Genomic DNA, 27,871 nt, shown 5'->3' on the forward strand with positions numbered 1-27,871 from the left:
TATTTACATGGATTTTTCTGTGTCTAGAAAACACTAAACTAGTGGAACAGAAGAGTCCAGAAATAGACCCACACATATACAAACACTTGGTTTATTACAAAGGAGAGGTTACTTCCCAAAAATGGTCATGTAACAATTGGGTATCCACAGGGAAAAAAAAGAAAATAAAACTAAACCCTCATCTTACACTATACCAAAATAAATAAATTAATTAATTCCAGGTAGGTTATAGACCTAAATGTCAAAGGCAAATCTAAAAAGCTTTAGAATACAAAAAAGTTATCTACATGACTTCGTGGTAAAGAAAAGTTTTTCTTAAACAGGACCATAAAGAGCACTAATTATAAAGTAAAATATTAATTAAATTCTACTATTATACTTTAAAAGAACTGCTTATCAAAAGACACCACAAAAAGAATAAAAACACAAGTCACAAAATCAGAAGCTATTTATAATACATATACATCCAGAATATATATCCAGAGGTGTGGAGAGGGGGGTGGGAAAACAAAACCTGAATATATATCCAGACATACACGTGCAGGATATGTAAAGAACATCTACAAACCAGTAAGACAGACTATAGACAATTTAATACAAAAATGGACAAAAGCCTTGAACGAGAGACTATCACAAAAGCAAAAGATTATATCCAACTAACCAAAATATGATATGGCACTCAATTTCATTAAACATTCAGGAAAATGAAAATAAGATCACAATTAGACTCACACCAAATCGGCAATGCCAACTGCTTGGCAATGACATGGAACAAAAGGAACCCTCAAAGACTGCTGGTGGGAATCTGTACTGATACAATGAAATTGAAAAACAGTTCAGCACTATACTGACAGGTTAAAGATTTGTACACTCTATCAACCTGCAGATCCACACCTGGAAAGGTATACTAGGATATACATACACAAATGTGCAGAAAAGCATTACTAGTAATAAGGAAAACTGGAAATAACCCAAATGTCCATCAACAACATACATAAATTGTGATATATTGATTATAATAAAATAATACGTAGCAACAATATTATACTACACTAAATAAAACATGGATGCTCCTCTCAGAGTTGATCTAAAGAAACCAGAAACAGGCCGGGTGCCGTGGCTCACGCCTGAAATCCTAACACTCTGGGAGGCTGAGGCCGGGAGGATGCTTGAGCTCAGGAGTTCGAGACCAGCTGAACAAGAGCAAGACTTCATCTCTACAAAAAATAGAAAAACTAGCTAGGCATGATGGCACGTGCCTGTAGTCCCAGCTACTAGGGAGGCTGAAGCAGGAAGATCACTGGAGCCCAAGAGTTTGAGGTTGTGGTGAGCTATAATGACACCACTACACTCCAGACTGAGTGACAAAGCAAGACCCGGTCTCAAAGGAAAAAAAAACCAACACAAATCACATATGTAAATACAGATGAGTTTGATAAAACTAGTATTTTAAAGTTATGTTAATTCATGAGATTATTGAACTACCTTTTTTCCACTCATTTTTTAAAATATTGATACAATTATTATGCTGTGTACTTGAACATCCTTTTTTCCCCCTTCTTGATAAACTGAACCCTTCATCATTTAAATAGCTTTCTTCATCTCCCTAGGAATACTTCTTGTCTTAAAAGTCAACTTTATCTTATATATAATAGCTAAATCAACTTTCCTAGATTGGTGTTTACATAGCATATCTTTTTCCATCCTTCTTTCAATCTTCTTGTGTTCTTACATTTAATGCATGACTCTTTGTACATAGAATATAGCTGGTTTCTTTTTAACTCATTCTGACCATCTTTGATTTTAACTAATTTGATCTGTTTACATTTAACATATTATGAAACTGCTATTCTTTTTTTTTTTTTTTTTTGAGACGGAGTCTCACTGACCTCAGGCAATCCTGTCGCCTCTGCCTCCCAGCTGAAACTGCTATTCTAACAGCTCTAAGATTGGCATTTTCATATGGTTTACCTAGAACCGACCCTCATAACAGATAATAAAATAATTCACTATTTGTTTTCTGTGCCAGACCTGTTCCATGTTCCTTTATCTTCTCTTTCTTGCCTCTTTTGCTTTAGGCATTTTTTTTTTTTTTTTTTTTGAGACAGTCTCACTCTGTTGCCCAGGCTAGAGTGAGTGCCGTGGCGTCAGCCTAGCTCACAGCAACTTCAAACTCCTGGGCTCAAGCGATTCTTCTGCCTCAGCCTCCCGAGTAGCTGGGACTACAGGCATGCGCCACCATGCCCGGCTAATTTTTTCTATATATATTTTTAGTTGTCCATATAATTTCTTTCTATTTTTAGTAGAGACGGGGTCTCGCTCTTGCTCAGGCTGGTCTCGAACTCCTGAGCTCCAGTGATCCTCCTGCCTCGGCCTCCCAGAGTGCTAGGATTACAGGCGTGAGCCACCACGCCCAGCCTGGGCATTTTTTATTTTCCCATTTTTCTCCTCCATGGGTTTATCAAATATACATTCTTTAATTATTCTTTTAGTGGTTACCTTGGTGACTATAACATGTACCTATGATTTATGAAATTTTATATAAATTAGTACTTTTATCACTTCTCAGACAATGCAAGGACCTTGGAACACTAATTCCATTTATTCTCCTTTCAACTTATGTGCTATTACTAACACATACTTTAATTCCATAGATCTTTTAAAGGCCACAAGTCATTACTATCACTATTTTTTATACAGCCCATACTCATTCATATCTACCCACATAACTGCCCTTGACAGTGCTCTTCCCATCCATCTAGAATGACTTTCCTTCAGCCTAAAGAACATTCTTTAGTATTCCATCTAGGGTAGTTCTGTGCTGGTTACAAATCCTGTGGGGGCTTTTTGTTTTGTTTTATTTTTGTATGAAAGTATCTTTATTTTGTACCCACTTTTAAAGGATATTTTTACTGGATAAAGATTGGTGGTTATTTTCTGTCACCACTTTAACACTATTATTTCATGTTTTCTGGGTGTCACTGTTACTGTTGAAAAGTCAGGATATCAGTTTTAATAGTTGCTCCTTTGAAGGTAAAAATGTCTCTTATTTTCTGGTTGCTTTTAAAATTTGTCTTTGACCCCAGTTTTTAGCAGTGTTACTAAAATGTGCCTGGGTGTGGTTTTCTTTGTAGCTTTCCTGCTTGGTGTTTACAGAGCTTCCTTAATTTGTGGTTTGATGATTTTCAACAGTTTTGGAAAATTCTCAGCCAATATATTCTCATCTAATATTGCTTCTGCCCCATTCTCTTTCTCCTCTCCTCTGGAACTTCAGTTACATACACGTAAGACCTTTTCATCATACTCCGTATGCATCTTACACTCTTTACTGTATTCTCCACCATTCTGTCTTAAGGCTTCAGTCTGGATTTTTTTTCCTGATATATGCTATTTCACTAATTCTCTCTTCAGCTATATTCACATTGCTAAACCAATCCACTGATTAATAATATCAGTTCTTGTGTTTTTCTAGAGTTTCTATTTCATTTTTATCATTTCAAGTCTCTCAAAATTATCAATTGTCTTTAATTCTTCTAACTTATCATAGATTGTTTTTTTAGTTTTGTTTTTTAGTCCATGACTGATAACAAATATCTGTATTCCCTGCGTGTATGTATTATAGTACCTATTGTCAATTTTTCCTCTTGGTTTTCAGTTGCATCTTTTCTTTTCATATGCCTGTTTTTTACTGAATGTTAGACACTGTATTTTAAAAACTTGCCAGGCGTGGTGGTGTGTGCCTATAGTCCCAGCTACTTGGGAGGTTGAGGCAGGAGGATGGCTTGAGTCCAGGAGTTCTGGGCTGTAGTGCATTATGCGAATCTGGAGTCTGCACTAAGTTTGGCATCAATATGGTGACCTCTCGGGAGCAGGGGACCACCAGATCGCTTAAGGAGGGGTGAACCACACCAGGTCAAAAACAAAAATGGTCAAAACTCCCATGCTGACCAGTAGTGGGATGGTGCCTATGAACAGCCACTGCACTCCAGTCTGGGCAATGTAGCAAGACCCCATCTCTTAGAAAGAAAAAAAAACACTATAGACAATCTGAGACTATGGATGCTATTATCCAGAAAGGATTTACTTTTGCTTCTGGCAGGAAGCTAGGCTAAGGACATTAGGAATCCCAGATCCTCTTAATCCAATTCAGAATTGAGATGATTAAAAGCTAGGCTTCCTTTCCTATACGGACTATTCTTCTATTTTTTCCTTATTCCTATGATTTAGGTTCTCAGGGACCCAACTCAAAATCCTAGGGTATTGGCCGGACGCTGTGGCTCACGCCTGTAATCTTAGCACTCTGGGACACCGAGGCGGGAGGATCACTCGAGGTCAGGAGTTCGAGACCAGCCTGAGCAAGAGCGAGACCCCGTCTCTAATAACAATAGAAAGAAATGATTCGGACAGCTAAAAAAATATATATATAAAAATCAGCCAGGCATGGTGGCACACGCCTGTAGTCCCAGCTACTCGGGAGGCTGAGGCAGAAGGATTGCTTGAGCCCAGGAGTTTGAGGTTGCTGTGAGCTAGGCTGACGCCACGGCACTCACTCTAGCCCGGGCAACAGAGTGAGACTCTGTCTCAAAAAAAAAAAAAAGAAAGAAAAAAAAAAATCCTAGGGTATTTTCCAGGGCCCTCCATCATGGCAGGCCCTAATTCTAATGTTTTGTCCCACTGAATGTAAGTATTTTGAAAAGTCTATTCAGCTATCACTTCCAGAATCAACAATGACCTCAAGAGGCAAGACAGCCTCAAACATCAAACTCAGCCCTCACAGCTTTCCTCATCTTCTAGAACTTGGCCTCATAATTTCTCACTGCCTTGATAATTCGTCTATGTCAACTAGCTTTTCTAGTTGTCAGCAGTATAACTGGTTCAAAACAACCTAGTTTAACACGGAAGGAAGCAAAAGTCCTGCATTCTTGTCTTTATTTCACATTTAAAAATACCTATTTTGGGCGGAGCACAGTGGCTCATGCCTATAATCCTAGTACTCTGGGAGGCTGATGCGGGAGGATCACTTGAGCTCAGGAGTTCGAGACCAGCCTGAGCAAGAGCGAGACCCCAACTCTGCTAAGATCAGAAAAATTAGCTGTGCATGGTGGCACACGCCTATAGTCCCAGCTACTCAGAAGGCTGAGGCAGGAGGATCACTTGAGCACAGGAGTTTGACATTGCTGTGAGCTTGGCTGACACCACCGCACTCTAACCCAAGCAACAGAACGAGACCCTGTCTCAAAATAAATAAATAAAAAAAAATAAAAATACCTATTTTCTTGGGTCACCAAGAGCTCATTATGTCTAAATGATTACATTCTATGAGCATACCATATCTTAACCATCCCCTCCACCTCTACTATGACAAGTATCACTGTGATGAACATACTTGGGCATTTCATTCTTCTACACACGCCAAATTATTCTCTTAGGATAAATTCTCCCAGAAGTAGAATCATTAGGTCCATTCAGAAATACAAAATTCCCATTCAACAATTAATCATCACAGACTCTTCAAATGATAAGGCAATATGAAAATTTAAAAACTAGACATTTCATTCTCTGTATACTTTTTTTTTTTTAAGAGACAGGGTCTTGCTCTGTCGCCTAGGCTAGAGTGCGGAATGTAGTGTTGTTATCACAGCTCACTATAACCGCCAACTCTAGGGCTCAAGCAATTCTCCCCACTTCAGCCTCCCGAGTACCTGGGATTATAGGCATGTGCCACCACCCCTGGCTAATTTTTCTATGTTTTGTACTGACGGGGTCTCGCTCTTGCTCACGCTGGTCTTGAACTCCTGTCTCAAGTGATCTTCCCACCTCTGCCTCCCAGAGTGCTAGGATTTCAGGCATAAGCCACTGTGCCCGGCCTGTACACCATTTCTGAAACTCTTGAGAAATAGCCCTATATAAGCCTAACAATTAAAAACAAGCTGAACCAACAGAAATATGTGACGCGTGAATATTTTAACAGTATTTTAGGAAGCCGTTCATCCTATCAAGTGTTCAAGCCAAAAGAGAATGTGGTCCAAAAAAATGACTCCACCTCAGAAGACAATTATATTCTAAGTACAAAAGAGTTAACAACTCATACTAATATAACAAATACAGACAGTTCCCAATTTTTAAGTGATACATTTTAAAACCTCATTTGTAAGTCAGGTGTTTACAATTCAGAATACATTTTACAATAAAAATATTAAAAATGGTAAGTTCCTAGGTTAGTCCATGGAGGGACGTAGGGGAGACTAAGATCCAGCAAAGACTGCAAAAGATACATTAGTGAAGATTTTTATTTTCAGAGTAAACTGAACATGTTCTATATTGAGAAAGAACCAAAAGAAAAAAAGAGATAAATGACAAACTGAGAGGTTTCTGGCAAGATAGTGGGAAATGGGATCTAGGTGGGAGCACACCTGATACCACTGAAAGAGAAGGGACATCTCCTTCCTGAAACAGGGACACCATCGAAAGAGAGGGACAAGCCAGGCATAGTACACCACCTGTAGTCCCAGCTACTTGGGAGGCTGAGGCAGAAGGATCACTTAAGCTCTCAAGTTTGAAGCTGCAATGTACTATGACTGTGCCTGTAAATAGCCACTGCACTCCAGCCAGGACAACACATGTAAAAATATTTACATTTATATCAAGGGCTATACACACCAACCCATATAGTCTCTCCACTTAAAGGCAAATGCATCAAGATAACAGAATTGAAGTTAAAATGCAGTACTTGCCTAATATCTCTGGAAAAAATACAGCTGACAGTTGAGCAACATGGGTTTCAACTGTGCAGGTCTACTTATACGCAGATTTTTAACATAAAAGTTACACGGAGTGTGCCTGCCTCTCCTGCCTTCCCTTCCACCTCCTCCACCTCTGCCACCCCCGAGACAGCAAGACCAGCCTCCACTTCCTCCTACTCCCCAAACTACTCGTGACAATGATGAGGCTAAAGGCCTTTACGATGATCCACTTCCACTTAATGAATAGTAAATATTTTCCTCCTTATAATTTTCTTAATAACATTTTCTTTTCTCTAACTTACTTTATTGTAAGAATACAATATATAAAACATACAAAGTATGTGTTAACCAGCTGTTTATGTTATCAGTAAGACTTCTGCTCAACGGATTATTAGTAGTTAAGCTTTTGGGGAGTCAAAAGTTATACTCGATTTTCAACTGGGGGGTAGATGCCCCTACCCCTACATTGTTCTAGGGTCAACTGCACTTCCCTTCAAGAACAACAACAAACTAAAATTGCTCTGGTCTTACATATAATGCTCAACCTCTAACATGCAATCAATGAATATTGTTCATGACAATCAACTGAAAAATATATCAGGCCTCACAACATACCACAAAATGTTGAAAACACTTAATCAGCATTTCAAACTAGTACCATGTGCCTTCCACAAATGTTATTTGTCCTTCCTTAGAATGTGACCTCAGAAAGGTCATCTGTAGATTAAATGCTTGCTTCTCTCAAGATCTTTTTGAAATGAATCACCCTGACCAGGGAACTCAATGTTGTACTATCAACTCTTAAGTCTTTAACTGTAGAACACTAACACAGACCATAAAGAAAATATAAAAGGTAGGCATACTCTTTATATTAATCTCCTTCAGAAATAAAAAAATTACCCTAAATGTTCACAGCCTCTTAAAAAAAATTCCAAACGGCTGCTGTATGCAAATAATTCAAGTCAATAGTTAATAAACATCAAAAGCCAAAACCTCCCTTTATTACTTAGTAAATTTTAAGTTGCCAGTCACAGTTAACCTCCAAAGCACAAATAGGCACCCCAAGCTTAAAAAATATTCACTGAAAAATTTCTGAAAGATAAAATATTTTCCTGTTTAGTCTGTCCTCCATTTGGCCGATTTTATTTTGCTTTCCAAGTCCTGCAGTAGCAAAAATGGCTGCCTTTTGTTTACTGCTGCCTGTACATTTACAGCATCACTCAGAACAATATTAAAAAGAAACATGCTTAGCTCTGGGAAACCAACTGTATCCTTGTACAGCTGCCACGTACTCCATTCATAATAGCTTTCGCACTGGGCTAGCTCCTCCCTTTGCTTCTGCCAAGGGTCAATGGTCAATAGAAAAAATTTGGAAAGTGTTATGATTACAATAAGGAAGAATAAAACCATGCTTGAAAATTGCTAAATTTTTAAAAAGCAAAAAGTTATAGAGAACAATGCCTAAGCCTAATGCTATTCTGAATACGGTCTTTTCTAATGCAAAGGAATTTTAATTAGCAAAAAGCTATAAGGATGCAGGCCTATGAATGACTTAAGTATTTTTTATCTCTAAAGCCCCCAGCTTACCATGGAAGCATTTTTTTCATTTCAAAGCTTTCCATATGTTTAAAAACGAATCAAGTGTTATGCTCCAAAAACAAGTATTCAATGTGTGGAGCTATACATAAAACATCATGTAAAATGTTATTACAGTTCATAAAGAATCAATATTGCTCAAGCGAACAGGAGGTACAGTGGAAAGCACACGAAAGTAGAAGTCCAGAGACCTGGGGTCTAGTCTGTTGATTGACAATTACTGGCTTTATGACCTCGGACATATTGACCTCTCTGGGAATCAATCTCTGCCTCTATAAATAAAATAGTTGGATCAATTTATTTCTAAAGTCTCTGAAAGCTTCAAATTTTAGAAACTCCATCTCAGAAACTTGAAATATTTAACAGTATAACAACTATAAACATAGTAACACTTGTTTAAACTAAAACAACTCATGATTGTTTTTCAAAGACAAATCAGAAACCTGTATTTTTTTTAAAAAAATCATCTTATAGTCAACTGATTATAGAAAAAAATGTATCACCATTAGATAACAGCTCCAAGAAAAAAGGCTTTACTTAGTTCTAAGTACTATTCTCCATTATTGATTCATCAAAATTCCATTTAGGTTCCTGAATTATAATTACTACATAATACTTCTCAAATGCCACACAATAGCATTTATTAAAAACACCATGCTACTTTATAACTCATTACCAATCTCATTACTTTCATTTGTCACACCAATTGCAGAAAAAATACATTCAATACAATGCATAAAATTAAATAAATGACATGTTTTGACAGCTGAACCACGCGGTTTTTATACATGGATTCTATTTTTTTTAAAGACAAAAATAAATCCTTATCTAGAGTTATCAATGCAACTTCAAACCAAATATTTAGCATGAATTAGAAATTATAGTGGTCCCCGCTTTATCAGAGGGTGATATGTTCCAAGACCCCGCAGTGGATGCCTGAAACCGAGGATGGCAGTGAACCCAACTGCATCAATGGCAACTCTTCCGTTCATGTCTTCCATGGATTTATCATGCACTGTAGCCATGAGATGACAGCAAAAAAAAAAAAAAAAAAAAAAACCTAACACAAATTTATTTTTCCTTCTTCACAATTTCACAGATAGATGATTCGTTCTGACTTTAGATCTTAGCAGCGTCAGCATACAATTTGTTTCTTTCCTTATTGAGAATTTTCACCTTTTCACTTAAAGCAATCAGTTTCTGGCTTCTCTCTGGCATATCTGAATTCCTACCATCACTACCCTTGCACTTTGGGACCATTACGAAGTAATGTAAGGGTTATTTGAACACAAGCACTGCAATACCCATGACACTCAATCTGATAACTGCTACAGCTACTAAGTAACTAACAGGTGGGAAAACAGCATAGATACACTACTGTACCCACTGTGCAGACCCAGACTGCACAAGTATATACACATCCTCAGTGACGGATGATTCTCAAGCAGGATGAAGCAGGACAAAGTAGAACAGCAGGAGATTTCACCATGCTACTCAAAACTTAAACTTCTGAATTATGGCTAGGAACAATGGCTCATAACTGTAATCTCAGTACTTAGGAAGCCGGAGGCAGGAGGATCTTGAGCCTAGAAGTTTGAGACCAGCCTAGGCAACAAAGCAAGACCCTGTCTCTACAAAAAAACTTCTGAATGTTCCATTTAATATTATTGGACCACAGGTAAATGAAACTGTAGAAAGCAAAACCTCAGATAAGGAAGGACTACTGTACACAACTTTAGTATCACTTTTGGGTACCATATGCTAACTAAGACACAATTAGGATATTGCAGCGAAGCCTGCTTAAAATCCCTCCCCATTCCCAATCTCTTTGTCTCCTCAGGGGTAAAGTAATAGTTTGTCTCATGATCCTCAGAGGGTTTCCAGAGCCTTTTGTACATCTTCCGTTATATTACACAGATTGTAAATGTGAGTGCTGGGTCATCTTTAACTCCCCAGCAACCAGCATGCAGTTTGTGCACAATGAAAGTATGATTGTGGAAAAATGCTAACATAATTTCACCTAATGTAACTAATCAGCTACTATATTTAAATCAACAAACTAAGTGGCTTGCACCTGTAATCCTGCACTTTAGGAAGCTCAGGCAGGAGGATCACTTAAGCCCAGGAATTTGAGGTTACAGTGAGCTATGATTGTGCCACTGTACTCCAGCCTGGGCAACAGAGCGAGATGCTGTCTCTAAAAATAAACAAACCAGACAAGGATTGTTGGTAGAAGCAGATTTTTTGGAAGGCAATATGGCCACATATACTTTTTAAAACTTTAATGTATGATTCCTTTAACCCAGCAATTTCATTTCTAGGAGTTTATTCTAAAGAAATATTTGGAAACTACATGATGGATAGTATTACAGCATCATTTCTTATATTAAAACTCAGGAAATAACCTAGATTATCAATATGAATTTATTAAATATATACTGTATATATCCATATCATAAAATTTTATATGGTCCTTTCAAAAAAATTTCAGGGAGACCCACATACAGTATTAACATGGAAAATCTTCATAATTTGGCAAATTTTTACAACGGAAAATATTCCAAAAATGTTTCAAAAGAAAAAAATTTTTTGTTAAAATATCCCACTTCTGCTTAAAAATGTATATTTTAAATATGTATTACTTTCATAACTTAAGAACATAATAATTAAAATTTTAAACGTAAATAAGATACCCTACTGCCATTTCTTTAAAAAAATCTGCCACGCCTCTCTAACATAAAAGCAACTATGGTACAGAGCCTTGCTACAGCAAGTCTGGTCCCTGGGCCTGCTGCATTCAAGCCTCCTGGGAGCTGGTTAGGAACACAAAATCTCAGACCCTCCCCAAACCTACTCAAAGTCTACATTTTAACATGAGCCCCAGATAATCTGAATTCATGTTAATGTCTGAGAAGCACTGGTTTATAAGAAATCACTTGACACAGTCTGAACACCACATCAAGATCCACATGAGAAACAAAAGTATGTCTTCACTCTGGGGACATTCAGGAAAAAAAAATAAGTATGAGCTGGGTGACTTAATCTCTCTGAATCTCAGTTTTATTCTCTTAAGACACATTATTTTGAGATTTTTGATGTATTTACAAATGTAAAATTGTAAACTGTTCTATAATATAAGAAATTATTAGTTCTTAGTTACCAGTCTTAGTGAATAATGCTGAAAAGTCAACTACTTGCTGAAGTCAACAAATTATTCCAGGGCAATGCTATCCATCTACCTTCTCAGAGCCACTTAGGAAAAGGCTTAAGCCCTGGGGGAATGGACCCCAAACTACACATAATGGATACTTCTGGGGAGGGTAGTCATTTGGGGACAAAAGGGGACTTTTACATTTTGTTCTAAATATTCTATGATTTGAAAATTATGTTTTTGTTTTTCTCAAAGAGTGCTACAGCTACGTACTGCTATTTAAAACAGGTCCAAGAAAGGAGGCGGCAGGAATTAGGATCCTATCCCACTCAATGAAGAAGCACCAATGACTTGGCCCCATGACAGATCCAAACCAGGGGGAAGGCAGCAAGCAGTCAGTGGTGGTTGTGAGAAGTGCCCAGGCAGTGGAGTCTGCTAAGCATGACTCACCATCCATTCCAAAACCTGCAGAGAGGACCCAGAGTCACTGCTGATTTCTTCTCAGAGAAACACGGCGTATCTAAGGTAGCCCAATGTTTCGATCCCCAGTGGATGTGCATGGCCAATGCCATCATTGGCACCCTTTCCCCTTCCTTGTGGAAGCTGCTGCAGGAAGGAACATTGTGGGGACAGAGCTGAGGCTGGCTTCCAATGCTCCTGGTTGACTACTCCCACCTATTTCCTTCCAGCACAAAATGTGCTAATCACGAAAACATTTCACAATGACTTGCTTGTTATAATCCCCCCTTCTAACAAACCTAATGTAGATCGGAATTAAGAACTTCACTGGAAAATGTGATTAAAATTTAGGCTCACTTTTCAAACTAACACTTAATCTATTTTTCTTTTAATGGTCTAGGTTAATCATTAGGGAAATGATTTTCCAGAGTATAAATGTTATCGTATGTTTGAATACAAGGTGAACTCCGATGGAGGGCAAGACTTGGGGACCAATTTAACCATGATTTGTCAGGTTTGTTATATGTACATTGCCAGCTAACAACATATTAAAAACAGGTTTTCTTATAGCAAGAGTCACCAAAAACTTCAACCAAAGTCACAAAATGAACAGAGCAGATTATCTTCTTCCCCAAACAAACTCTACTTTTATTCTACATACCTTTCAAAATTTCTATCACTAATCACACGAAATACTCAATTAAGTCATGTTTTACAATACGGAATTATGAGGAATTTTATATCCTTTGGGTGAGATCTTTATAGGCATAAAAACAACACAATCATATTTTACAATATGTACCTTTGTAAGATAAATGCACTTGTAGTAAACGTTACTTTATCACTCAATAAAAAGAGAAAAGATTCCTTACCAGATTCCCCCAATTAATCAGACAGAAAATAAGGGACTATGTTAACACAAAGCCTTGGTCCTGAGAAGCTCTAGTGGGGAAAGAGACAAATGTGTCAATAAACTAAAATTAAAAAGTGGTAAATGCCACCACAAACGACATGAATGAAGTATAATTGGAAAACAATGTATATAAGCCTCTATGATCACCATGCAAAGTACACATAATCTGAAGAAACACTGACCCTTAACTTAAAAGTGGGTAACAGATATTTCAATGAATGGTACTAGTTAAACACTATCAGTATCATTCAAGAGAACGTCTACTTCGCTTGAATGAATGGGCAAGCATTTGCTGCTGTGTACCTGCACAGGTCACCTTCTAAATAAATAAACAGCTTTTCTTTTGTGATTGAGACTTTGTTGTATACCTGAGAAGGTAGTGTATATGAAAGAACTAACTAAGCCTTAGGAGGTGGGTAATCTTGGATTCCAAGTTAGGCTCTACTATTAACTAAGTTACTTAACCTATGAGCCTAAGTGTCCTCAACTATAAAACAGAAATGACACCAATAAAAGGCTACTGCAAGAAATAAATATTTAATGTAATTAAAATAGATTCCTATCATGATACCTTTTCCATTCGGTTATTAATATTTCTCCGAGGCACACAAAGTAATTTAAATTAACAATACTTAAAAAGTACTTACTATTGTGAAAGGCCCCATGACCAGAAACTATGGGACACAAGTAGGTCATAGTTACTACCCTCAAGGAGTTCATAATCTTGAGATGATAAACATACAAAAAATATGTACACATATTTCACATACAGAAGAGGTTTAAACTTCTTTTTTTATTTTTTTGAGACTGAGTCTCATTCTGTCACCTCGGGTAGAGTGCAGTGGTGTCATCATTGCTCACTACAACCTCAAACTCCTGGGCTCAAGTGATCCTCCTGCCTCAGCCTCCCAAGTAGCTGGGACTACAGGTCCATGCCACGCACTGGCTATGTTTCTATTTTTAATAGCAATGGTCTCACTCTTCCTTAGGCTGTTCTCAAACTCCTGACCTCAAGCAATCCTCCTGCCTCGGCCGCCCAGAATGCTAGGAAAAGGCATGAGCCACCCTGCTCAGCCGCGGTTTAAACTTAGATCCCACATCACTTTGGACATAATTCTGTAGTTACTTATCATTTATATCACTTAGAACGTAACCTCCTATAGATAAGAACTTACACCTGGCACTACGCTTGGTACTTGGTGAGCCTGCAAACACAGGAAGAAAGAAAGGTAAGGAGGGAGAGGAAGAAGCCCGATGAAATGCTGTATGCCGATTTATAAATTCTAAGTGCATCTTACTTCCAAAACATAGGAAGTTACCCAAAATGCTCTGCCCACCCCCACAGTGAGCAGGGCAAGTAGGACAAGCAGAAGATAGGTAGAAGGAAGGAAATAATCTTTTAAAAATATTTTTTTGGCTGGGCACAGTGGCTCATGCCTATAATCCCAGCAATTTGGGAAGCCAAGGTGGGAGGACCACTTGAGCACAGGAGTTTGACACCAGTTTCAGCAACATAATGAGGCTCTGTCTCTACAAAAAGTAAAAAATGTTAGCCAGGCATGGTGACTCGCACCTGTAGTTCTAGCTACTCTGGAGGCTGAGGCAAGAGGATCGTTTGAGCCCAGGAGTTTGAGGCTACAGTGAGTTATGATGACACCACTGCACTCTAGCCCAGGCAACAGACCCAGACCCTGTCCCCTTGTCCCCCCCAAAATATATATATATAAAGCTCAAAAAATGAAAATACATTAAGCACTCAAAATGAAAATAACTTTTTAAAACTTATGCCTTAAAGGGAAGCATTTTTTCTAACAAATTATATCTCATTAAAAAATCATCCCAGCCTGGGCAACAGAATAGCAAGACCCCATCTATAAAAAATTTTTAAAATTAGTCAGGTCAGGCACAGTGGCTCATGCCTGTAATCCTAGCACTCTGGGAGGCAGAGGTGGGAGGATCACTTGAGCCCAGGAGTTTGAGGTTGCTGTGAGCTAGGCTGAAGCCATGGCCCTCTAGCCTCTAACCCCAATGACAGAGCAAGACTGTCTGGGGGAAAAAAAAAAAAAGTTGTTTTTTTGCTTGTTTGTTTTTTGAGAGAAGAGTCTTGCTCTGTTGCCCTGGCTAGAATGCTGTGGCATCAGCCTAGCTCAGAGTAACCTCAGACTCCTGGGCTCAAGCAATCCTCCAGCCTTGGCCACTAGAGTAGCTGGGACTACTGGCCCGAGCCGCCACGCCCAGCTAATTTTTTCTATTTTTAGCGAGATGCTCTGGCTGTTCTCAAACTCCTGAGCTCAAGCGATCCTCCCAACTTGGCCTCTCAGAGTGCTAGGATTACAGGTGTGAATCACCACCACAGCCAAAAAAAAGTTTTAAAAAATTAGCCAGGCGTGGTGGTACACACCTGAGGTGGAAGAATTGCTTAAACCCAGGAGTTCTTTTTGTTTTTATAGAGATGGGGTCTCACTCTTGCTCAGGCTGATCTCAAACTCCTGAGCTCAAGCTAGCCTCCTGCCTTGGCCTCCCAGAGTGCTAGGATTACAGGTGTGAGCCACAGAGCCTGGACCAAGCCCAGGAGTTTTGAGGTTGCAGTGAGCTATGACCAAGCCACTGCACTCTAGCCCCAGGCAACAAAGCAAGACCCTGTCTTGCAAGGACAAGAGAGGGGAGGAGAGGGGAGGAGTGGGGAGTGGAGAAGAGAATCAACACCTTAATCTTTCAGTGATGTAAGCTAATTAAAAAACATAGCTCAAACCTAACATAGATGCTCTACTTCAGGAGTGGGCATATTATGGCCTGCATCCTTTTTTGTTTTTTAATACATCTGCAAGCTAAGAATAGCTTTCACATTTTTAAAGAGTTGCAACAAAAACAAAGAATATGGGACTGAGTATGTGGCCAGCAAAGCATAAAATACAGTAGTCTTCCCTTACCTGCAGTTTCAATTACCTGCAGTACAGTACAATAAGATATCGTGAGAGAGAAAATGAGACCACACTCATAACTTTTATTATAGTATATTGTTATAATTGTTCTTTTCTTATTATTGTTAATCTTATTGTGCCTAATATATATTTTGATATATATAAATGTCTTATCCTTGTCGTTGAAACTAGATGTATATTATTCCAGCCTACTCTTGAGTTAGCACCTGGAACTGTAGTCTCCTCCCCGCCCCCAACACTGGATGTGTGCCGACAGAGAAGATGGCATAAGTCATAGGTTCTGGTTAACACAGGCCCAGTTTACTGATTTACTAATCCATTAAGGAACTTAAACTCATTGTTGGAAAAATGCTTGTTATCAAACCAAAGTTTGACTTGGTCAGCCTATGGGTTTTCTTGCCACCCCAGGTTATTACAACAAACTTATATGAGATGGCGACTTAGAACTAAATTCGCTACATGTGCTGGACATCTGTTCATTTGTTCTTTACCACTTATACCACATGAGGTCAAGAAGGTGTAGCGACACATTGAAAACTTTCAACAATAAAAATAAAGTGAAAAAAGAGAACACCCTATGCACAAAACAGCAAGGGTAAAAGAGATGGTGCAATCTAACAACACTACAGAAGTATGCTGAAAATCTGGAAAGCAATATGAACCTATTGGACTAACATATCAGAAAGTATGAAGTTTTCAGTACAACAAGAAATTTGTGATATAGGGCACAGATGGTACTAAAATCGTCTTCTGAGGCAAGCAATACAAAAATAAAATATCCCTCTCCCTACACTAGAATGGAAAAGCCAGAAGCCTACTTTCTTTGAAACTATCAAAACTTGAAAAGCATTTTCACTGAAAACTTTGAGACCTCTTTATTCCTCCCAAATAATTAAATATTCTGTAGAAGAGGTCAAAATTCAATACACATACTTTAAAGAGACGAAGGAGTAAGACTTAACGAGGATTTTATTCGTAATACCTTGTAGAACAGGACATCTATAATTTATCCTTTATTTACAGAAACACAAAAGTTTGATAAAAAGCTTATTATTTTTAAGCAAAGGTCACTAATCAATACAATTTTGATACACAGCATCCACATATGTTATATGAGAAAGTAATTAGAAATGTAAATATTTTTTCTATGTCAGAGGAACCATTTCAGTCCTTACTCCAAACGTACAAACTTCAGATTTTTAACACATTCAATATTTTTTAAAGGCATCAACACATTTAAAGTTTCCTTTACACATCTCACTTTCTGTAATACTTTTATTATAATTTCTAATAATAAAATTAGTACCACACCACCAATATAATCAAACACAAACACTTGTGTCATTAATTACAATACCAGTTACTTAACATGAGAAAAACCAGGCCTGCAACAGTGGCTCTGAAACCACTGGCATGCACTACAGGACTTTTAATTCACACACAGGACTTACTAAGCATTTAAACAGCTCATTTACATTTGCCAAGAGCTTCATAATCGTTTTATTAGCGGTTTCTATTCCAAAACAACCCATGAAGAATTTTACAGAAGAGGAACCTACACGACCCAGAGAGGAACCAAAGAAAACCAGTCGCCATTCTCTTATAACACACCAGATCCTTCTAGTCACTTTTCATCTGCAATATGAATTTTGCCGGAATAAGTTACTAATTAACGGATATGAAAAATATCAAGGAATCATTCTACTGAGTTCTACCAAATCGTTAGACTGCTTAAACACTTTTAAGTACTTGGGACCAACAACTATATTTCATATACAGACACAACTATAAAGTAATAAAATTCTCCCAAATGACAAACTCAGTGGCTAAATATATGGAGTTATTTTCTTTCAACTTGCTTATTTAAAAAAAAGAGGTAATCAAAGAAGCTCATCGAACAAGCTTAAAGTCAGGTCCTTTAATAAGGAGTCAGGCCCGTTAAAAATAAGAACCCAACTAAAAGCGGTGCGTGTAGGGAGGAAGTTATGAAGAAGTCAGCATCTGCCGCTTAGCAGGCTCAGTCAATCCATCTTTCAGAAGATAATGGTTCTAACCAGAACTTGTGGTTTAATCAGTGCATATCTCAGCACCAGCAATGGATCACATCCAACGTTTCGGAGGATAACAAAAAACTTGAGCCAGCGCTTGGTGTGGAGGGAAGTTCCTTCCTTGCCCCATTTAAACATCGCTGTTTCTTTTATCTTGGTGTTACATCTAAATGAGAAAAAACTACACGCTCCCCCAGAGCACAGTTTGCCTGCGGAGTTGTCCTGACCCCAGGTTCTCCAATCAGAGCCCATAAACGTAATTTCCTAGTCAGATCTCGACTCCTCATCCAGCTAAGAGCCCTAGCCGGTAAATCAAACACTCTTCCTCACCTCCTCCCCCGTTTCCCCCGGCCAATTCCGTGACCCACATCCCTACACCCTGCACAGACCCCCAAACCCCACACCCCCCATTATACTTCCGCCCCGGTGGCTTCCCAGTTAACCTTCACCCCAGCCCCCACCCCATCTTTGTCTCGCTACCCCAAACACACCTTAACGCTCCCCCACTCCCAACCGCAGCCCTTCCCCCACCGCCGACCCCCACCTTCCCGGTCTCTTCCCCACCCCCATGTCCCCCAGCCTCCGCCCCCTCGGCCGGTCACCCCAGCTCCTCGCCTCCGCAGCCTCGCAGGACCCGTCCCCTCCCCCCGCTTCCTCTGCCCGCTCCTTCCCCTCCCTGCGGCCCTCCGCCCACGCCCACCCTGCTCCCGCGGGTCCTCCGCAGGCCTTTCACCTTGTCCATGAGCTTCCAGCACTTCTCCACCATCTTCTTGTCCACCGTCCCCGGCGGGTGGGGGCTGAGGTGGTGGTGGTGGTGGTGCGGCTGGAAGGCGTCCTTCATGAGCCCGATCAGGCCTCCAGAGCCCGAGCCACCGGAGCCGCCACCGCCCCCGGCCCCCGAGCTCTTTTTCACGTTGCCGGCCATGGCCGGGGAAGGTTGGGGGCCCAGCCGGGTCCGCCGGCTCCGCTCGGCTGCTAGCGAGCGAAAGAAGGAAGGCGTGAAGGAGGGGCCTCTCCCGGCCGCCGCCGCCGCCGCCGCCGCCGCCGCCGGCTATCCGGGCGGAGGGAGGAGCGGCCGCTGGGAGGAGAGTGGGCGGCGCCGGGGGAGCGCGGGGCGCGCCCCTCCCGAGAGCGAGCCCGGGCGGGCGGAGTGGGCTGGGCGCGCGCCGGAGACTCACAAGCCGACTGGCGAGCTCCGGGAAGCCGCCGACGGCGGCCGGACCGCGCAGCGACGCCCCCTGCACCGCCCGCGCCCGCGCCGCCCGCGTGCCCACAGCTCCAAAAAAGCGGCCACCAAGTTTCCGCGCCGGTCTCCCCCGCGCCTACCCCGGGGGCGGGCCGGGGCGGGGCCGGCGGAACATTCGTGCCTGCGCCCTCTGCTGGAGAAGGGGGAGCGGGTCCAACGTGGAGTCTGCGCACTAGGCCTAAACCGAGCCCTCCATGTTTCTTGTGGGCTGGAGGGTGGCGCTCCAGGAGGGGGTCAGTGGCATGTTTAAATTAAGACAGGTAGCGATGGGAAGTGTCTTAACGTCAAGTCTTTCCCCCACGCCTGACAAATGAGGAAATTGGGCTTCGAGTTATTTGTTTCTTCACATTGCGGGAGGATGGTGGGGAAAAAAGGGAAAGTTATTTCTCCACTCCCTGGTATTTTTAACTGCTCACCAAGACGCCACCAAGGACAGGAATGTGAATGTTGCAGATTAGGCACCAGAAAGGCTTGGAACACTCTGGCCACCGAGCTCTTCTTCCAGGCCCTTGACTTCTTGAAAACAAAGCACTTCCTTTTTTTTTTTTTTTTTTTTGCTTGCTTGTGAAGACTAGATAACTAGTTCCTTTTCTGAGAATATGTACTTAAGATTCTCCTCAGCGTATTGCACTGTTGCACTGCAGGTCAGCTCCGCCAGGAAAAGGCCCCCCCACAGAAATTGTGACACTGCTGCTGTCGCTGGCCAAAGGGGTCCTCACTCTGCTCCCAGTCGCTTCCACTTCTCTAATCTAAAAGTTCGGTTGGAAGAACTTTGAAAATAGGAACTTCCCTTCCAAAGAAGTGCCCTGCCCTAATTTGCTAATTCTGCGCCTCAGCTTTGGGAGTTTGCAGAACCAGATGTGTCAGTAAGTTCCGCCAGGCTCTCTTCCACAAAGCCCTGACTGATTAGGGAATTTTATCAGTGGGGAAAATATCTTTAAAATCAAGGACTGTTCAGCCAAACATCCTGGGTTTGCAATTCAGTCGCTTTTACCTAAAATTGATTTTAAAGTCAACATCTTTTCCTATCAGTAGAATTTCCTTTTGTCAGTTCCTATCTGGAAAGAGAAGAATCTACCACAGGAAAATCTAGGCAAAGCTCTTAGATAATTGGCAAGGCTTTCCATGCCTTAGTGCCACCAACCTATTTGCAGGTCCTCCTTTTCTTTACCCTGGATTATTGAAACCTTTTCCTCCCTGGTTTCCCTGCTATCCTTCCTGCCACCGTATACTTCCTATAGTTCCACATCATTACAAAAAAAAAAAAAAAAAAAACTTTAAACACTCCCTATTGCCTCCGGAATAAAACTAACAATAAAATTGATCCAACTCCATACTAAACTACCTTACAGTTTTACACTACTCCCTGATACATATATCCCATGCTGGGTGACTCACCAAGTCATAAAATATCACAATTCTTTCTTTTTTCGTCATCATTACTCAGAGCATTCTCCTTGCCTGAAGTGTGTTCCTAATGTCCAATCCATTCTTCAAAATTCAGCTCAAATATTGTCCTTCTTACCAGACATTCCAGGTAGAAGGAATCTTTTCCTCCTCTAAATTTGTATAACCATTCATTGGTTACAACTACCACACATTAATTTATGCTGTACTGTCTTGTTGACTTTGGATCTTCCACAGTACCTAGCACAGTATAAGTACACAAGAGTATTTTTCATAGTCAAATCCTATATTTAATGTCATATAGGTAAGAAATTAACCTACAGAACTGTGTACCTGCTTGCCTAGGTATGCACTACACATCTCTGGCTTGGTTTAAGGCTTCCAATTTTTATTATCTTCAGTAAGGTCTGCACAACATGGAATTATATAATGTTTCTGTGACAGAAAGCCATATTTCTTTGAACATACAAATGACACATCTCTCACATTTGAATAAAAGAAAAAGAGTGACCCTTCTCTCCTCTGTATCTCTTCAAAACTCCCAGATGGGCATGATCTTATTCAAAGGAAGACAGAGTTCTGCCGGAATGATCTTTCCTATTGTCACTTCTAAACTGAGGTTAATGAAAAAAGAAAGATTGACCTTTTTTCCAATAATTTTTATTTAGCTTGTTTTTGAAAATGTACTAAAGATGGGACTGGATTGTTGATCACAATGTCATTCCCATTCTGGTTTGTGCTATAGAGCTGGTTCCTCTTGTATCACATCATGTGACATGTGGCACTTTTCTTATTCCACTTCACCTTCGCCCCAAACCACATCCTCATTTTGCACCTGAAAGTCGGTTGACTGAACATGTTTGTAAATTAAATGCTCCTCTGAGGCATGATACCTTGCTTGCATTCTGTAATCTCTATTCTAATATGTCATTCCATGCTTCGGCATGAGAAAAGAAAAATAGCTCAGGGCAGTCTGAGCTATGTGAGGTATGCAAAATTTATCAGAGAGACAAGAGTATGGGACTTCAGTCACACCCCACCCCCTGCACCTATGCCTGGGAGCAATTGTTTAAAGGCCTTCTGTTCCTGACAAGCTGCCTCACCCATTATTTTCTTGTTCCTGGAATCTGTGATATAAAGAATGTATAGCTAATCAATAGCTTATGTTATTTTAATGTAAATTTTTTTTTGTTTTAATTAGAGACAGGGTCTTGCTCTGTCTCCCAGGCTGAAGTACAGTGGTGTGATCATAGCCTACATCAGCCTCGAATTCCTGGGCTCAAGCAATTTTACTTCCTCAACCTCCCAAGTAGCTGGGACTACAGGTGCATGCCACCACACGCAGGTAATTTTTCTTGGTTTTTGTAGAGATGGGGTCTCACTGTGTTGTCCAGCCTGGCCTCAAGCGATCCTCATGTCTCGGCCTCCCAAAGTGCTGGGATTACAGCCATGAGCCACTGCATCTGGTGATTTTAATTTAAATTCTTGGTAAACAACTTAGGAACTGCCTCTTCTTTTCCCACTTGTAACTGATGTTTATCAGAGTGTATATTCAGGGCAACTTGAATCTATGCTCCCAGGTTGCAGTCCTTTAACTTGGCCCAAATAAACTGTCTACTTATGTTAAGTTTGCCTCAGTTTTTTTCTTTAGGCCAACAGGCGTAATGGAGACACTAATCATCCCATGGAAAAAGTCCACAAACAGGCTTCTAGATGAGGAGGACAGGAACAGGAACCCCCACTGCATTTCAGGAGAGGGGGGAAGGGTTCTGGAGGGCGAATAAATGAAAAATATATTTAAAGATTAAAAGAAAAGTATTCTCCAGATTTGGGAGATGTGCACAAGGTTAACTGGCCCTGAGTTATATGAGCTGTAAGCACTTGGAAAGACAAACCTGGTTCTTCTCTTTGCTCTCTAAAATATCCAAAGGGTTGGAGAAGTATTCTGTAGCCACCAAGATGACTGACAAACATGAATCAGCCTCTGCCTGAATCTACCTACTCCCCAGAGAAAGGACTTTTCATTCTCAGATCTCATGGCTATTTCTACAGGTCTGCTCCTGACAATGGGCAATGGACCAAAAATGTTGTGGGGGAAAGGGATGAAGAGAAGTACCCAAAGAAAGAGTCTGCAGGTCCCTTAATTCACAAGGAGAAAAGCACTGAAGTTTCTGCTGTTTTCATTCTCACCAGTATGGTGCCCAGAGATCCAGGCAGCAGACAGCTGGCCAGGCTCCAGGACAGCACAGGCTGGAGGGAGGGTGGGGACTGCCTAACAAGGGCAAGTCGCCTGTCCTACTCTCTCCCCCACATTTATTTTTCCAGCCACTCATTACTGCACCAAGATGCTAAGAAGTATCCTCAAAAGGAAGTCACCCCAACACTGACCAATAAATAATTGAAAGCAAAAATTTAGGAGACTGGGGAGGAGGCCAAGCAAGGCCACTAGAGGGAGCCCCAACCAACTGTATCCTCCACAAAGCGGTTTCTCAACACCTGTCTGAAAATCGGCCACACAAGGGAATCGGGGCAGTGTGGCCATACTTTAAATCACTAGGAGAGAAGGTAGCCATGTAAATACCCAGTTAAAACCCAGGTTTTTTAGGATCTACAAATTCAAAGATTTAAAGATCAGGAAACTGAGGCTGAGCCAAGTTAAGTGGCTTGCCCGCGTTTACGTATCGAGAGGGGCACTAGAACGCAGGTGTCGCGTCTCTGGTCTCTAAGCAGGGCCCTTTCGACATTCGCATCCCTCCAGGTCGGTACTCTGGAGTCCCTGGGTCCACCTCTCCTCTGTGCCTCATTTCTCCGAAGTGGGAAACTCTCTTGACTACCTGCTCCTGCATTTATTTCCCTCGTACACTGTAGAGTGCCTTACTGAAGGAAATCTCCTATTTTAAGCTTAATAATGTCACTTTGCCGATGGGACCTCAGGATGTAAATTACCCAGGATGGCTACCGCCAGTCCTGTTCCTCTGTATGAGCACAACAGTATTATTTCAGATGCACAAATCTGTAATTTGTAAGTCTCCAAATTGCAGGCCACTGCATGGAAGTGAATCATAGCTAATCGGCTCCAAAGCCCATTATCTTCAAACTACACTTAAGATTTTGGGATAAGGGGAGAATTGACCCATTGGGACCTTGGTATTTTAAGCTGTGTGAGCTGATTTAGCCCATTCCACCTTCCTCTGAACTCCATGTTTCCCAGTTGTCTGGACAACATGCAGCTTCCAGAAACCCAACCTTCCAGTTCTCAGTCCTGCCCCTGAGAGAAATCTGCCACCCTGGATTGGCTCCCGGAACCCAGGCTCCTCCTCAGGCTTCTAGCTGGTTGGTCCTTCTCTCTGCCCCTTCCCAAGAGGGGGTCACTCCACAGGGAAACCCAACACAGGCAAGAGAAGACCCTACAGGTAGGAAGAGGCAGGGTACGGATGAAGGGAAGAGGAAGGGAGGGGACCAGGTAGAGGTTTATTTTCTCTAAAAGAGTTTTGAGAGGAATGATTTCTGTACATAGAGCCTCCTGCCTGGTAGAAACAACTCTGTTCTCCCCACTGACCCCAGGCCTGCCTAATATCCCAAAGAGACCAAGAACTGAATTTTCTAGAGAGTATAAAAGATAGACTTGCAGGCCAGGCACGGTAGCTCATGACTGTAATCCTAGCACTCTGGGAGGCTGAGGAGGGAGGATCACTTGAGGTCAGGAGTTTGAGACCAGCCTGAGCAAAAGCGAGACACCATCTCAACTAAAAATAGAAAACATTAGCCGGGTGTGATGAGGCATGCCCATAGTCCCAGCTACTCCAGAGGCTGAGGCAGGAAGATAGCTTGAGCCCAGGAGTCTGAGGTTGCTGTGAGCTAGGCTGATGCCACAGCACTCTAGCCTGAGCAACGGAGCAAGACTCCGTCTCAAAAAAAAAAAAAAAAAAAGATAGAGCTGGAGACTAGAATTCTGACTCTCCTGAGACTCCTGGTTCAGCCTAGTGGTCAGGAAAACATCCCCGTGTCCAGCCCCAAACACAAGGTCCCCTCCCTCTCCCAGGACAGCACGGAGATGCCACCTAAGACCAAAGAAAAAGGGAGGAAAGCTGGGGCACAGAAGAAGAAAAAGAACTCGGGTGCTGGTGAGTCGTGGTGGGTGGAGGTGGGTGGCCCTGCTTCTCCATGTTCTGGCCCGAAGACCAAGCAGAGGTCCTCTGGAGAGAGTTCAGCCCTCTGCGTGACAGATGAGCTCTCCTGACCCTCCTCTTCATATCCTCGAATCCACATCTGTGGAGCCAAGGAACTGGGGAAATGGTCACCCACATTCTCCCTTGAGGCCCATCTAGCTCTTGCCCTCCTAATGTAGTCGTCACCCATATTTTGAGTACCTACTATGTGCTGGGCAATGGGGACACCGTGGTGGCCCCAGTAGACTCTGCCATTGGATCCCTCCTTTAGCAGTCCTTGGACCTCCTTTGGGAAGGAAGTGAAAGGTGTTGGGTGAGCAAAGGAGGGGAGAGGGAGGGGGGAGATCAGGACAAGCTAAGGCTCTGCCATCTTGCCAGGGCAGATGTGGAGGCCGAGTCCAGGCTCAGGCTGGTGATGCTGGAGAAGGAGCTGCTCCGAGATCACTTGGGTAAGGAGGATGGCAGCTGGGGACAGGACAATGGGGACAGCGCAATGGGACATTTCTGTACCCTTGGGGATTGAAGAGTTAGAGCTTTGGTGGGGGGCTAAGCCGACTCTAACCATCTTCTAGGGGGAAAAGACTGCAAAGGAAGGGTGGGCAGTGAGGGCTGATGAAGGAAGCTATTTTTTACAGCCAGAACATGAAGTTTTTACTTCTTAATAATGAAGAGCCAGTGAGATTCTAGGGGTAAAAAAAACCCAGATGTCCTACAGCCAGATTTCCAGAGTCTATCAAGCCCACAGGGGCTGCTGCAGCAGAACCCCCAGCCAGTCCTGAGGACAGCTCTGGGACTGTTCACAGCTCTACGCAGGGATGAGGCACGTCGAGCTAAGGCTTCTGAGGACCAGCTGAGGCGGCAGTTGCGTGGGTTGGAGGCTGACCTGGAAGGGGCCCGGAGTGAAGGGAAGGCCATATATGCAGGTATGTGGTCGGCTGAGCAGGTGGGCAGGAGATAGGGGCCTGGAGGAGCACAACTAAGAGGGCTAAAGGATGCAAGGAAGGGAACAAGGAGGGCATCTGCCAGGTCTAGTCTCAGCCTCCCCTGCTCAGTACAAATCGTACAAATCAGGCAGGATACGGAAGGAACCAAAGGAAGGTCTGTGAGATCCCAGGCAGGGACCTGCCTTCCAGGGTGTCTGATGCCATATGCTTGGTGCTTTGTGGGGTACAAAATGCAGCCACAGCCATTATCTCATTCATGCCATAGGTGGGGAGAAGGACTAGAATGCCCATCCTAACCGGAGACAGGGAAGGGGGTCTGGTTTCCTATCCCCTTGCCAGGTTTTCAGGGTCTCCCAGCTTTTCAGAATCACAAGAACCTAGAAGGCCTTTGTACTCCTGCCCCACTGACCAAGTAGCCTTCCCCACCTACAGCTTTATTTCCTTTCTCCGTCCCTCTCCCCAACCCCAGAGATGAGTCACCAGTGCCGGGCCCTGCAGGAGGAGATGGAGACCCGCAGCAAGCAGCTGGAGGTAGAAGTGAGGGACCTTCGGGAGCAGCTGGGTAGGCTTCCCCTCCCTCCCAGCCCTTTCTCTCCAAGGGTCATGAGGAGCCAGCATGTGAAGGGGTGCAGGGGTGGACTTGGAAGGCCCTTCTCTAGAAGGCTGCAGTCTGGGCTCTGGGATCACCATCGGCTCTCCACCACTGAGAACCAGAGCAGAGGGTTCAGGGTGGCAAGAATCTCTAAGTTATAAGGAAAGAAGGGATAGGTCTCTCACCCCATTTCCCCCTTTGCTTGGTCTCTCCAAATCAAGCCGTAACTCCACGCCACTGCCATGTCTCTTGTGAGCAAAACATATTCTCTCTTAGTTTAGCTGATTTTTACAATGAAACGAAAATGTTAGACTTATTCCCTTCTATATTTTCAGGTCCTAGCACCTGGTTTGTTTGCCAAATAAATGAATAAGTGAAAATATTAAAAACAGGAAGCCTTTGCTTCTCTTCCCTCTTGCTTACAGAAAAATGTTGCAACATCTGAGCGTGACACTTGAGGTCTTTCACCACTTTGGCCTCAAAGTTTTCTTTTCCTAAAATATCTTCAGTTTAGCTATGGATGTTCATGGAGCTGCTTCTCTGTCATGCAGACCCCGGGTTCCTTTCCTAACCTTTGCCTTATCTCGAATTCAAAGTCAATCAATGTTTATTGGGCACCTCCTGTATACTAGGTGCTTTGCCATCCATTATCATGTTTAAAGGTCACAGTGAGCCTGTGAGGTGTGTATCATTCTGTTTTTAAAGATGAAGACACCGAGGCTCAGAGAGAGACTTGACCAAGGTTACCTAAGGTTACCAAGTTACCAGACTTTGGACCCTTCTCCTGTCCCAAGCCCTCACTCTCTACTACACCTCAATGGATCTTCAGCTTTTACAGGGACTACAGGAAAGTTGATGACCCCTGGGGAGTCTGGAATGATCCCACTCAAGGTGCCCTTTTTAGATACTTTTGGAGACTCTGTTCAAGGGTAGAGCATCACCATACTGTTCTTTCATCCTCTGCCCTGCCCCCAGAGACATGCCAGCGGGAGGCTGAGGCTGCACGGGAAGAAGCTGAGCAAGCCCTCAGAGAGCGCGACCAGACCCTGGCTCTGCTTCGGGCCCACGTGGCAGACATGGAGGCCAAGTATGAGGACATCTTACATGTAAGCATCACCCTGTGGAGCCCAGCCGCCCCGATGCCCAGCACTCCTCCATGCCACAACCCGGGGGTAAGGAGGAGAAGCGTCTCCAAGGGATGCATCTTCAGCATGGTGTGTTCTGAGGGGCAGGGGCTAGAGGGTGGGGACAAGAATGTGCACCATGCTGTCTGCTCCATCCTGGGGCAGACAGAGCGTACAACCATGCCCACCAGCTCAGAATAAGAATTTCAAGAAAACACTGGCAAGGAAACTTACAAACAAACCTGGGGCAACTCTCACCCCTGCCGTCTCTCTTCCTGGGGGCTGAAATCTTGTCTGCAGGGCAGCCTGGACCAGCTCTTGGCTAAGCTGAGAACCAGCAAGCCTCAGTGGGATGCAGCTGTGCTGAGGCTCCACGCCAGGCACAAGGAGCAGCTGCGCCAGTTTGGACTCAACCCCCTGGATCTTTGAGGCTGCCAGACTCTAGTCTCTGGGGTCCTCTGAGGCCCCAGCAATAAAGCTTCTTGACATAGAACTCAACAGAGCTGTGGGCTGTGGCCTTTTGGCAGAGAGGAGTGG

General features: G+C 42.5%; 2 protein-coding genes across 8 annotated transcripts in view; one reads left to right on the plus strand and one right to left on the minus strand.

The window, feature by feature from the left end:
• CBL (Cbl proto-oncogene) overlaps positions 1-18,916 on the minus strand; it is a 75,836-nt gene extending 56,920 nt beyond the window's left edge. For 2 of the 4 annotated variants that reach the window (XM_045556288.1, XM_045556290.1), the window contains exon 1: positions 18,586-18,850. In XM_045556288.1, coding sequence (XP_045412244.1) covers positions 18,586-18,777 — 192 coding nt within the window. In that variant the 5' untranslated portion in view covers positions 18,778-18,850. Of the gene's footprint in view, positions 1-18,585 lie in introns of all 4 variants that reach the window. The other 2 variants (XM_045556286.1, XM_045556289.1) reach the window with 2 other exon arrangements.
• Positions 18,917-23,875: 4,959 nt separating this feature from the next.
• On the plus strand, positions 23,876-27,832 carry CCDC153 (coiled-coil domain containing 153). 4 transcript variants are annotated; one of them, XM_045556295.1, is made up of 7 exons: positions 23,876-23,918; positions 24,548-24,629; positions 25,058-25,123; positions 25,478-25,597; positions 26,088-26,180; positions 27,186-27,316; positions 27,635-27,832. In XM_045556295.1, the coding sequence occupies exons 2-7, from the start codon at positions 24,560-24,562 to the stop codon at positions 27,761-27,763; spliced, it is 609 nt and encodes a 202-aa protein (XP_045412251.1). In that variant the 5' UTR covers positions 23,876-23,918; positions 24,548-24,559; the 3' UTR covers positions 27,764-27,832. The 4 variants fall into 4 exon arrangements, with proteins under 4 accessions (XP_045412251.1, XP_045412250.1, XP_045412252.1 ...); XM_045556294.1 differs by lacking the exon at positions 27,635-27,832 and having other exon boundaries at positions 23,878-23,918; positions 27,186-27,597; XM_045556296.1 differs by lacking the exons at positions 26,088-26,180; positions 27,635-27,832 and having other exon boundaries at positions 23,878-23,918; positions 27,186-27,597.
• The last annotated feature ends 39 nt before the right edge of the window (positions 27,833-27,871 follow it).

The sequence above is a fragment of the Lemur catta genome, chromosome 7 (genome assembly GCF_020740605.2).
Source record: "Lemur catta isolate mLemCat1 chromosome 7, mLemCat1.pri, whole genome shotgun sequence".
In the NCBI taxonomy this organism is placed as follows: domain Eukaryota; kingdom Metazoa; phylum Chordata; class Mammalia; order Primates; family Lemuridae; genus Lemur; species Lemur catta.

Coding starts and splice junctions, on each gene's coding strand:
- CCDC153 (XM_045556294.1), top strand. CDS start 24,560: ATGCCACCTAAGACCAAAGAAAAAGGGAGGAAAGCTGGGGCACAGAAG. Junction 24,630..25,057: donor GAAAAAGAACTCGGGTGCTG/GTGAGTCGTGGT, acceptor TTGCCAGGGCAG/ATGTGGAGGCCGAGTCCAGG. Junction 25,598..26,087: donor AGGGAAGGCCATATATGCAG/GTATGTGGTCGG, acceptor CCCCAACCCCAG/AGATGAGTCACCAGTGCCGG.